The sequence below is a fragment of the Orbicella franksi genome, chromosome 15 (assembly GCF_964199315.1).
Source record: "Orbicella franksi chromosome 15, jaOrbFran1.1, whole genome shotgun sequence".
Taxonomy (NCBI): domain Eukaryota; kingdom Metazoa; phylum Cnidaria; class Anthozoa; order Scleractinia; family Merulinidae; genus Orbicella; species Orbicella franksi.
In genome coordinates, this window is record NC_138159.1 from 12,641,353 (window position 1) to 12,653,841 (window position 12,489).

The 12,489-nt window shown below is 41.6% G+C and overlaps 1 protein-coding gene across 1 annotated transcript in view; it reads right to left on the reverse strand.

The window, feature by feature from the left end:
• Positions 1-489: 489 nt before the first annotated feature.
• The window catches only part of LOC145469233 (uncharacterized), a 58,936-nt gene continuing 46,936 nt past the window's right edge, over positions 490-12,489 (reverse strand). The window contains exons 33-46 of the mRNA XM_081452923.1: positions 12,017-12,327; positions 10,779-11,203; positions 9,866-10,230; positions 8,875-9,174; positions 8,314-8,766; positions 7,770-8,113; positions 6,974-7,350; positions 6,635-6,653; positions 5,863-6,474; positions 4,829-4,923; positions 4,249-4,405; positions 3,032-3,098; positions 1,733-2,007; positions 490-1,268 (exon numbers count right to left, since the gene is read on the reverse strand). Coding sequence (XP_081309049.1) covers positions 885-1,268; positions 1,733-2,007; positions 3,032-3,098; positions 4,249-4,405; positions 4,829-4,923; positions 5,863-6,474; positions 6,635-6,653; positions 6,974-7,350; positions 7,770-8,113; positions 8,314-8,766; positions 8,875-9,174; positions 9,866-10,230; positions 10,779-11,203; positions 12,017-12,327 — 4,184 coding nt within the window. The 3' untranslated portion in view covers positions 490-884. The remainder of the gene's footprint in view (positions 1,269-1,732; positions 2,008-3,031; positions 3,099-4,248; positions 4,406-4,828; positions 4,924-5,862; positions 6,475-6,634; positions 6,654-6,973; positions 7,351-7,769; positions 8,114-8,313; positions 8,767-8,874; positions 9,175-9,865; positions 10,231-10,778; positions 11,204-12,016; positions 12,328-12,489) is intronic.

Genomic DNA, 12,489 nt, shown 5'->3' on the forward strand with positions numbered 1-12,489 from the left:
CCTCCTTACTTGTTTCGTCAGGAATATGAAAGGAAACTCTCACTAGGTTGTAATTAGGCCTCTCTTGTTGGTTCTCAGTCAAGATCATAGCTTTTCTCGAAGTGGGCAGCACGACTAGCCCATGTGTTAAATCTTCTTCTTCGTGGCTTGTCCTTTGTGAATTCGCCGACACTATGTCTCGTTGTTCATAGAGAAACTTGCGACTGTTATTCATTGTTCTTAAAACAGATTTTCTTTCAATTCGGTGCTTTTCTTTCAGTTCCATGATCAAGTTGTACGTTTGAGTTTTATAGTCTTGTAGCATTTTTCTCATCTCAAAAGACGGCAGAGTTGTAGGTTTGTTATCTGAAATGCAAGGAGATCACAGATGTTAGGGTATTCATGAATTGACTGGAACCTCTTCCTTTTCCAGACTTGAGAAATGAAGCACGTTTGTATGGTCGCCAAGTTCAGTTGCGCCTTGAAGTCACCCTGGAGTCACTCGGGGGGGGGGGGGGGGGGGGGCTCAACCAGAGGAGGGTGAACTATTGCAAGACCCTTAAAGCGGGGAGTTGGGGGCAGATAAATAGAGAAGGGAGAGCTTATCACAGAAATGAGGTGATGGTGATTTCTACTCTTGCTTCTAATCTCTTGGTTAGTATCTTGGGAATAGTGGCCTTTGAAGTTCATAGAGATAGGGACCTTACTTAGCAACTGAAGTTCTATACGGGGCTAATTTGAGAGGGGCGCTAATTGGGAGGAGAGTGCTTAACAAAGCTTTCATGTTTCTGGTTGCGCAGTTCTGGCCTATTTTAACACATTATGTTTATTTTCCATGGTCAAATTCATGAAGCACATTCAGCAACATGATAAATTGTGTGCATTTGAAAGGAACAAGTTCATTGCTACACTGCATAATAAAAAATTGAATTATACAATTGTTGACTAATTAATATAGTTGACATACCTTGAGGTTGTATTTTCATTTTGTGTCGCAAGCGATGCATTACTTCCCACAGAATACCGCCCAGGAAAGCGCAACACAGCAGTACAGTTAATATCATCAGGTTATTTCTGAATAGCTCGCTCTCGCTGTCAAACAAGCCAGTGGAACGTTCCACCTCTAACGGTTCAGGGGACTCCTGCAATGGAGAAAAGAAATTTGCAGTGCGCGTACCTGGAAGCAAGGTAAAATGTGTGCGCGCATGCGTGTAGCCATTAAAAAGGACCGCCAAAAAGCGCACTATATGGTCCCCTGTATATGGCACCTTATGTGGAGCGAAGTAATCCTGTAGTCAGTTTGGAGGCACTATAAGAGAGGGAGAGCATCTACCAAGAGATCATGTGTTTTCCTGTACGCTTCAACTTTTGCGCACAGCGTTTGTTATTTCATTTATGCTCGATGTGTTAAGTGCATAAATTCCTATTTTTCGTTCTTCGTAGATCAACCAATAGTTGTTCTATTTTTCCGTAAGGAAAACCATTAAGTAGCCCTTACTTGTGAAAATGGTGCGTAAAACCCCGAATTTGAATTATATTCTTCCATTTACCAGAATTTACTCGAAGAACCTGAAAGCGAGCTGGCACGAGGAGGTGCCACGCGCACGAAACAAATTGGCGCAAGGCCTGGAACTAAACTCCTTAATCACTCATTAATGACATTCCTAACGAATTTTCGTAAATTTACTCATAGATGAATGAAGTTTGAGACTGCTTTGCAACGTACTTTAAAGGAAAATCAAGGAAGATAATTTACCTGTATTGCTTTGACATTGTCTGCTACATGTTCGTAAATGCTGGCTATATTTTTTTGTATGTAGTTGTGGAAACATTTGCCAAGTTTTCTCGAGTCCCCACCGGTTACCACTCCATAAACTGCGGAGTAATCATAAATTCTGTATATTCGAAGGAATGGTTTTTCGAAGAGATGTTTTTTGCTTCCCACCATGTAGGCGTCGACGAGAACTCCACCAACTTGGTTTGATGAAATTACCTCGTATATTTCTTCGAAACTGCGGTGTATCTGGTCTGAAAAGTAACACCGTGAAATCCGAGAAAACATAAGCTGTTTCAGTAAAACTACAAGAGCAGTTCTTAAGAGCCGCTAGCTGTAAAAATCAAGAACAGCCGTTGCTAAAAATTGGTTCAATTTTCGACAGAGTACAATGGCGGCTTTATCGCGAGCACGGCATTTTCACGTTTGGCTGGATTCCTGAAAAACGAAAACCCTTCCGGAAACTTTTATTGTGATTTTTGTAAATAATCCACCAAAGGGTCTCTCCTGACCAAATGTAAGGAATTTCGAATTTTCAGTTTTAGCAGCGAATTCTTGATTTTACAGCCAGCTTGACCTAGTCAAGGCCACCAGTAAACATTCGACAGTAAACTCGTCATTCATGTTTCACAGTCTCGTACCACGTAACGCACGTTACACCCTAGAGTTACGTTATTCGTCAAGTTAACCGCGTAAACTCTGAGGCTACAATAAATTATAAGGTAATGATTTTCATTGGACCAAACACCAAATAAATCGTACATGTCTTGTATTGAATCCTTCCGTCTTATTACATGTCAATCAACGTGAGCAGTCTGATAAACGAGTACATTGCTGATTATCCAGCGACACGAACCGGTCAGTCCAGTTTTCCTTTTTCTCCCATGCAATCGAACTGATTGATCTCACAGCATTTACGTTTCCTTAATCTTCCTTTCTAGGGAGGCGCGGTGGCCTCATGGTTAGTGCGCTCGTCTCCGGATCGAGCGGTCCGGGTTCGAGCCCTGGCCGGGGACATTGTGTTGTGTTCTTGGGCAAGACACTTTACTCTCACAGTGCCTCTCTCCACCCAGGTGTATAAATGGGTACCGGCGAACTTAATGCTGGGGGTAACCCTGCGATGGACCAGCATCCCATCCAGGGGGGAGTAGAAACACTCCTAGTCGCTTCATGCTACAGAAACCGGGATAAGCTCCGGCCTGATGGGCCACTTGGCTCGCATGCAGACTTTACCTTTTAATCTTCCTTTCTATTGGGGTTAAGTGTAAAATCAAGTACCTTTGTGAAACTTAGCGTTCTTTCTCACGCCCATGTTATATTGTGCGGAACCAAAGATGGCTGCAACCTGAAATAAACAACATTCTCCGTAAAATGTGCTTTTATTAAATCATCCTGTTCTGAAAACTGTTTAGCTTGAGTTGAAATGAAAAGTTTACCTTCTCATAAATCCCCAAACACTACTAAACGTCTTAGCTCTAACCCTAGCAGGTACACTTCAGTGGATCTAGAGTCAGGGGGATGTCCAGTCAACGGGGGGGGGGGTGCTTGCCCTGCCGGCTTTTCTTCCTTCTGTGATTATTTTAACCCAAAATAAGGGGGCAGCGGGGCCCCCTGGCCCCACCTCTAGATCCGCCACCGCCTCCAAGAGAAGACTCTGAGAGAGGACTCTGAGAGGGGAAAAGCTCAGGAACGCTGGCAAGGAAGGCTTTGGCAAAGTAGGCCGATATCCTTATACGAGTCAAACTGTGTTAATGCATCCCTCTACAAGGGCATGTACTAGCTCTGGTGAGGTGGAAGAGTTTGTGTACCTAGGCGTATTGTTTGACGAAGAAGGCGGAGTGGCCAAGGACATACAGCAGAGATTAAAGTAAAGCCAAACAGTCTTTCTACAGGATGCGAAGAATTTGCACATCAGTGAGATTGACATGAAAACGAAAGTTCAGTTGCTCAAAACTTTTATAAGATCAAATTATGGCTGTGAGGCCTGGAAACTTGCAGACGCAAAGAAGCTGGAAGCTTCACAATACAAATACATGAAGCACATACTAAGAATAAGGTGAACAGCTGGGTTGCACGGATTGGTAAGCTCAGCTTCGCATGCCTGGGCAATGCCGCGGTGAATCAAACTGGTCAGCCTGCCAGATTTTCAGCATGATATAAGGGTTTTTGGCCAAGCGTGAGTTCAAGATGGCTGGATATTGGCCAAGTTCTTTTTTTGCGTGTTTATGCAAGAGAAAGAACGAGGCTAACATCCAGCCATCTTGACAGAACAAGCTTGGTCAATAGAGGATTCATTGTATGAAAAAAGAACCCTATTTTCTTCCGGGACACTGCGGGTAATCCCTAACAGGCAAGACAGCACCATCTTGCCCGCTCGGGTAGCCAATCACGGTGCAGGATTCGGTTTAGCTTGCCCGCTCACGGAGCTATCCATATAATAAATGCCGTTCTTATCAAGTTTAGAACTTTTTAGACTTCGAAGAGCGTCAACGAACCTTTGCTCCGTAAAGTTTGTAGTCCACACCAACTGACACACTCGTAAGCGACACAGCGATGACACCAACCAATATACCAATGATGATAACACCGGCCAGTGTCCACAATACAGCCATTAACCTGGCTGGGTTTGAAAACGGCGTGCGATCACCATACCTACAAAGCAGAGAACTACATCACTTTCTCTTCACTTCTACTGCTTTTTTTTTCCTCTAATATACATGCACTGCTTCTGATGTGGTACAGCTGGAAAGCAGCAACGGAACCCCTTACTAGCGGCTGCATCTCCCGTCAACAGTATATCTACACGAAGAAGTTGAAAAGTAGTTTCACGTTTGTTTCAATTAATGTGGCGATGTTTCTATTTCTGGATATTTCTTTTAAAATTGTGAGGACAGAAATTAGAGGGTGGTTCTTAATCTTAGGTACTTAACCTCTTGAACTTAATATTATATATTTTTAACTATTCTGGTATGCAATGAGAGAGGATATAAGTCATTTTCGATGGAATCTTTTTTGTCTGGACCTTGTAAGGACTAAAATATTTCTACATCACTATCCCTTTATTATCGTACTTACCCGACTGTTGTCATGGAAACAAAGGCCCACCAGAATCCTTCCCACATTCCGGGAAAGAATGATCGAGGGAAGTGTTCAGAATTTTGGACTTGATCCTAGAATGTTCAGAAGATAAAGAACATTTTCTCATTACTACTTCACGAATGAAAAATCTGGTAGTCCATTGGGAGATCTTAACCTTTTGGGTCAGACCTCGGTCTCCAGTTTCACTTCTAGTAGAGGAGATCAAGGTAAGAGAGTGAATCCCTCATATGGGCCTTATACCCAAGGTAATCCCTCTTAAGTTAGTTGTGGACATGTTACTCTCGCGATGCGTGGATGTTTTGTGGTGGATTCGTTTATGTTTCGTTTCGTTTTAACAAAGGAAAACCTCCAACGCTGTGGGGACGTCTGTTTTGATATTTTAATATCAAAGAAGCAAAGGAACTTCGGCCATCGCTATGTTTTGACACATTTCGAAACTTTAAGAGGAATTTAAATATGAGACAGATTTCCCCTACACAAACAATAAAATCTGAATGAACGGCAGAGAAATAAACAGCCAGACGAGTGCAAAAAAACGAACGACCGAACACAATGCAGTCCGTTTCCCATATCTTTTAGTTCTTCCCTCCCTCCCCCGCCTCTGTTTCGTAGTTTCGAAACGAGGTTTCCGCCTCGTCGTTCGTTATCCATCGCTCCCATAAGTTAAAAGAGCAAAGGTGGGGCATGGCAGTACGTGAGAACTAGTCTAAAAAAACACAAGAGCAAAGAAAAACACTAAGGAAATGGATTGGAAATCGCTTTAGGTATGAGAAGGAAATAACAACAGAGCATTCTAACAAGCTAACATTTGGTTTGCTTCAGAAAATTTTACGTGCAAATATTGGCTAACTAAATGCAATTGCAAACACATTAACAGCGTCTACGTCTTGAAAAAGTACGTCTACTGCGCATGCATTAAATGGATGAATAAGAACTCAGGTCAATACAGCTTTATATAAACCCCGTAAAGAGCCACTTAAATAAGTCGCAGAACTCAATGTATGACATACCACAGCCCATACAGTAAATCCTGATATGTAGGCCAGCAAGATACTCATTAATGCCAATGGCCAGCACGCCAAAATTGAATCCAGCAGCGATGTGGGAAGCTCTTTACCAAATTTCGTGTTTATAATGTACGCAGTTCCTGGGGACTCGATCATGCCCGTGTATCCAAACTCATGTCTGAATTTGTCTTGTAACTTGTACCCGTACACGGGAAAGCTCAAGTCTGTATCGTGGTTTATGTTCAGACGATGTGCATTTTCTGTTGGCTGACCGGAGGGTTCACCTTTACCGTTAAAATCAAAGTCGACATATGACTTGCCGTGTGTTCTGCAGGACTGACAACATGTCACGGCCATGTCGCTTACAAAGGGCGTCATTAGACCGCCGAGTCCATGCTTTGTTGAGTTATCCTTGGTGACGTAAGGATCGAGTAACATCCAGTTTGTTGTTAAACGCTTCACACATCGGCACGTTTCTGACAAGAGGGAGCGACAAAAGTTATTCTGCATGTCAAAACCACGCTTGTCTATTTGTGGAGAAATTGTTCCGTTTAATCTACTCCAAGAAAAGGATAACGGTCGATACTTATAAGTATCGAGTCGAGCTTTCTTGTTCTAAGATGTGATCATCAAAAACTATGAGGTGTTATTGCATTTTATAACAAGACAAGGAAGTTCAGAGAGGCAAGAAATAAAACCAATCAATCAGATTGGTAAGTATCGGACCGGGCAGGGTCCCGAATGATCCCGCGTGACCTCTTGTAAGATTTCTTACAGTTTTCTGAATAACGTTTCTAAAATAATTAACGTAGACTGAGGTTGTACTTTTGTCTCTTTTTTTCATTTTTTTTTCCTTTTCTTTCTTTGAAAACTTCAGAAATAAGTCAGCTCTCAATCAAACTGGTGCGCTTAAGGCTCGTGGTGTCTTTTGAACCCGTTATAGTGACATTTCTTTCCGACGCATTTTCAGTCGTGTTATAAATTTCGTATTTATAACCAGGCTTGTCAAGACGGGCCGATATTCGTTTATACGGACCTCTCACTTGATTTATGAAGTACATGTATTGGACTAATTCCTATCTTCTCAGAATTGCATTTCATCATAATATTTTACCTTTGATTACCTGCAAAAATTACTTTACTAGGACCATCGCCTATAATTGTAAGTCCTGTCACCTCGATACGATACACAGCAAAGCTTTCTAGACCTCGTAGAACGGTAGACGTATTTTCTGGCGGTAGGATCACTTCCCTGGGGGTTTCTTCATGAGGGCATTCCCCTATCTCTATAGCTTGATATGTTATCCTGTAGCCGGTGAGTATTCCGTTCAGTAAATAGGGAGGAATGTGTGTCCACGTCAGTGGAATACTGTGTGTTGTCCAAGTGTTTTCAGCTTTTATATCAAGTGGTGGAGTGTCAGGAACTATGAAGAACAGAAAAGCCAAAAAAATTATTGTTCCAGAACTCGTTAATAATTCATCAAGTTTATACTAGGGATATCATAACCGTGACGGTGTTTGGATAACTGGTCTTAACCAGAATATATTTTTAAGATTTTATTTCTCAGCATTCTTCTTAGTTTTAGTTTCGATCGAAAAGATATATCAAACACGAAAGAACGCGGTTTATCAAATTTCCAAACACCTTGAATTGTGTCAAAAAAAATCCCCATCACGTCGTATTTTCAACTCTCTCCTAGGTGTTTGAAAATGTGGTAAAACAAGGTCTCTCGTGTTTGATATTATACATAAAGTGTACTGTTTAAGACTTTCGTTTCTACAAAAAAGAGAGAAACAGATTGCCGTGCTCTGGTTAGTAATGTCTAGAATGTCGCAGCAGTAGGTAACGATTTTACTTCTCGAGCAACGCGATCAACCATCAACCAAACCCACTAAAGAAGACAACGTGCGAAATGCTTCATAGGGTACCTAGACCTTAATTTCTTATCAAACATACCATCTTGATCTGTCATGATGACTTCGGTACATGACACTCCATCACCTTTGCTCGTGTACGCCAAAACAGTGATATTATACAGGGTAAATTTCTTTAGTCCAGTGATACTCAATGATCGTTTCCATGGCTCTAGGTCCTCGATCTCGATTGACCCGTTGTCCGTCATTTCTGTGTATTGAACTTTGTACCCTCTAATGACTCCATTTTTGTAACCATTTGGTACCTCATTCCAGCTTACATCTAGGCCTGTTGAATGTGGTGTCCAGACCTCCAAGTCAGCTGGCGCTTGGTCAGGTTCTTTAGAGACAAGAAAATTCGATCTGCGACTAGTCCATTGAATATTACTTAGAACAACAACAACAAAAACAAAGAAACAGGAACTTTGCTCGAAAGCTATCTACTGAACAATACATAATCATAATTATTTTTGACTCAATGCTTTGAAAATCTTATATCTGATTGACATTTTCGCTGAGTTTAGAATATCGTATACTTACTGTCTTCATCTGTGAAAACGTTCACTTTTTCGCTGCTCACTCCATCCTTGTTTGTTCTTGCCACGACATACACAGTGTAATTGGTGAACTTGTACAGATCAACTAACTCGACTTCCAATGTGGTGGAGTCCACTGTTACATTCTTGAGCGAGCGAGTGAAGTAGGTTTCCTGTTCAATATAATACACGCGGTAAGCCCTGAAAATAGCTCTCAAGCCCTGTGTGCTGATTGGCTGCCATGTGACATGAAGACTCGTTGAGCTTGTGTTGAACGCGGTGATGTTTGTTGGGGCAACTGGTGGAGCTGAAAAAGCATGATAAGCGGTAGATGTTAGGGCAACCCCTCTCATGGTAAATGAAAATATATGCGAAAAGAAAGTGTGCAAAAAAAAGCAAATAAAGTAAAATAAAGAACAAATGTACCAATTTAAAAGAACAGGGAACTGTTTTGGCAGCTAGCTGCTTGGAGTTATAGCCTGCTTTGTCATAGCCTGAGAACACAGACGAATTTCTGGGTTTTGTTTCACGTCGCCGAAAAATATCATTTTTGTTTGTTGTTAACATTTACCTTCCTCGTCAGTTATTCCCCGCACAATTGGACTCCAAGGTCCATTTCCTTTCACAGTGAACGCGGAAACTTGCATGGTATAATTTGTCCAGACTTCTAATCCACCAATAGTCACAATCTCAGAGCCAAGGACACTGATATTTCTCATAAATTCGCCCGTGCTGTTGCTAAGAGCGACGCGGTAACCCAGGATAATGCCATTTCTGTCCTCTTCGATGACCGGAAGCCAAGTAACTGTTAAAGCTGTTTCGTTGGCAGGAAGTGATAAAAGGTTGACAGGAGCACCTTCCGGAACTGTTAGAAAATAGACGTTGAACTAAGTCAGTTCATGACACAAAAACGTCAACTGTAGTACGGAAAAAATACACACTTAAAGTGTCGTGAAGTTGTAATGCTTTCGCTTAGTTGAAGACGCACCTTAAAAACCGACTAGGTAACCTCCTTGTCAACGGCTACGTATGAAATAATTTATGTATTGAAGGGATCATGAATATATGGGCAGGATAATAGTTAGGTTTGTGTATGTGAGGTGGTGGGGAAGTGGGTCATTACGTAATTCAAGCAGTTTATGACCACTGTGAGACGTTTAAATGTTTGTTGTCTGGATCATACGTAAGGTAACAAGACTTACGACCAAATATGAAGAGATAGGTCGGGGTTTGAATATGACACTTAATTTCTCCATGCATCTATTGTTTTCGTTCTGATTATACAAATTTGGAGCCGTTTACTATCGTTGAGCAGTATGTTCACCAGAGGGAATAAATAAAAAAGGATTACGCCGACCACATCTGGGTGCATCTGATTTCAGGAGCTGTTCGAGGGCTGCCTCGTGTGGTGCGCGAGGAATTATGGGCCTTTCCACGTTCCCCCACCTCACCATGAAGCACTGCACTCCCTGTCACCGCTAAATGTAACGGAGCCAGGGGACAAGACATGTTTGCAAGTGTGTTCCTGAACATCTCTACATTATGTACTTAATGTAAAAGCAATTTACCGTCCTCATCTGTCATGCAGTAAACAGGCTCGGAGATATTTCCGTCTCCAACCATTGTAAATGCCAAGAGCCGTAACTCGTACTTTGTGTAGAATTTCAAGCCATTTATTTCTATATCAAAGATACTTGAATTCACTGTAAGATTACTGAAGTCGTTAATTGCTTTATCAGCCTGTTTGTAGAATAAGCGATATCCCAAAACAATGCCGTTCACGTGATCATCAGGTACGGGCTCCCACGTGACATTGATACTTGTGGAGCTGGTATTGAACGCGGTCACATTTATTGGCGAGCGACTTGGAACTGAAAAAAAAAATGAAATGCCATAGAATAAAGATAGTAAAGGTGACTTGCTGAAGAGCTCTGACGTAAAGTGGGTAAAGACTGAATGTCATTGCAATAAAATTCTAGCAAGTCACATTTAAAATGACAAAAAATAAACAAATAGACGGACTGTTGATCATTATGCTGAGAGACGATAAATTAGAGAGACGTGGCTTATCTTGACATGAAAAGGTCCGGGGGGACTCCCATCTGAATAGGTGAGGGATGCTAGTCGGAAAATTTGAATTTAACCCTCAACGCAGACCAAACTGGGTGTGGCTCGAGCTATTTGACCCCTAAAAAATACCACTTAAAACCAAATAGGCTTGATTACCGGCTGGTGCTCAGGACAGGAGCCTGGGCTAGTAGACCGGATTTGAAAAAGCGGCGGAAATCAAACCTAAAATGACTTCTTTGAGTGCACCCTAAAAGATACTTTGGCAGCTAAAAAGTAGTGTCGTTTCGTCATGAACACCCTAAGCGAGACCAGAATCCTTGATTTATACCCTAGACATCCTGAGGGAAATGGTGTTGAAATCATGATGCAACGAAAACAAAAGCTAATAAGGACAAGTACTAGTATTTGTTTAAGAGATTACCATCTTGTGCTGTGGTGATGTTGATTTCAAGGCTTGGCACTCCATAGTCAACAGTGTAAGCCATCACCTGAACAGTGTAAGTGGTGTACTTTCTTAATCCTCTCAACTCATAACTCGGTGAAGAAGGATCGGTTATAGCACGCCGTTTTCGAGCAGTCGTTACAGGTATCGTGATGTTGTGACGCGTGACATGTGACGAATGCGTGATGAAGTAGACAATGACGTAAGCGCGTAGTACGCCATTTATGTGCAGCTCGTCGACTGGTTTCCATTCCAATGTTAGTTTTGTTGAACTTGGAGCTTGGCCTGTGAAATTTGAGGGTGGGCGACTTGGAGCTGAAAAAGAAAGAAAGAGAAAGAAAGATGGGACTGAGTGCGAGTTGGGCTTTGCAAAACGTGTCGAGAATTTTCATCCAATTGGGAATAACTGGACGAAAAAAAAGTTCCATTCATTGCAAAAGAAGGCCTACAATCGCGTACTCACTCCCTATTCTGTAATCAATGCTGAAACACTTGTGACTGTTCAGGAGACATTTTTGTCCAAACATGCAATTTATAACAGCTCCTTTCTTAAGTTATTAGACTTCAAGAATTTTACGATATAAAGAGGTAGCTTTTATTTCTATTTGACTTCTTGTTATAACGCAAAAAAGTCTTATTCGATTTTGGAAAACTAACCATGGACGCCTCAAACTTATTAATAATTCATCAAGTTTCAACAAAGGAAATCAGGACTGTGGCGTTGTTTAGATGTCTGATCTTTATTAACATAGCTTTTTTACGATTTCATAGACCCTTTTCATAAATGGCTGCCAATTATAAATTCTTTTGTAAGTATTAAAATTAGCTTGACTAACCTCGTTTTTGAGTTGATAATTCAAAAGAATTTTTACTCCCAAACGAGTTTAGTGAGGCTAATTTAAGTGTATACAAAAGAATTTTAAATTGGCAGCCATTTATGAAAAGGGTCTATTTCTCGACTTTCTTCTTAGTTTTAGTTTGGAATGAGAAGACAGAGTTTGACCTCATTTTCAAACACCTCGAAGTTCGTCAAAAATACTCCCCTACGCGTCGTATCTTCAACTCTCTTCTCGGTGATTGGAAATGTGGTCAAGCACGTTCTTTCGTGTTTGATATATCTGTCAGTTTTTGAGTTCTGATCATTATTGTTGGGTGGTCTGTGGACCACCTTTAATTCATCATGAAATTAGATGACATAGCCCCTATACTTACCAGCCTCCTGGGTTCTGCCCAGCATGACGTCACTGGCGTTACCTTGGCCTTTACTGTTGAATGGCACAATACGCGCTTCATATTCAGTGTAGGGGAAGAGGTTTTCAATGTTTGCCTGGTCTAAAGACTGCACAGTTATAATCCGAGTCTCATTCCTTAGTTTGTCGAGCAATATAACGTGGTATCCCAAAATAAGTCCGTTTGCGAAGTCTTTGGTCAGCGGTTTCCACGAAAACGTCAGACTTGTCGCCGACGCAGCCGCTGGAGTAATATTTTGCGGGCTTCCTTCAGGAACTAAAACCAAAAAGGAGAGTTAGTTTTGCTGATGCCATGAAATAGTAGTTAATTAAATAGTGATAGGAAGCAGGCTCTTACACGTTATGTATAAAGTCAGAACACGTGACTTAAAGGTATGTGGGAGGCTAGGCGTGGTGGCCTCACGGTTAGTGCCCTGGA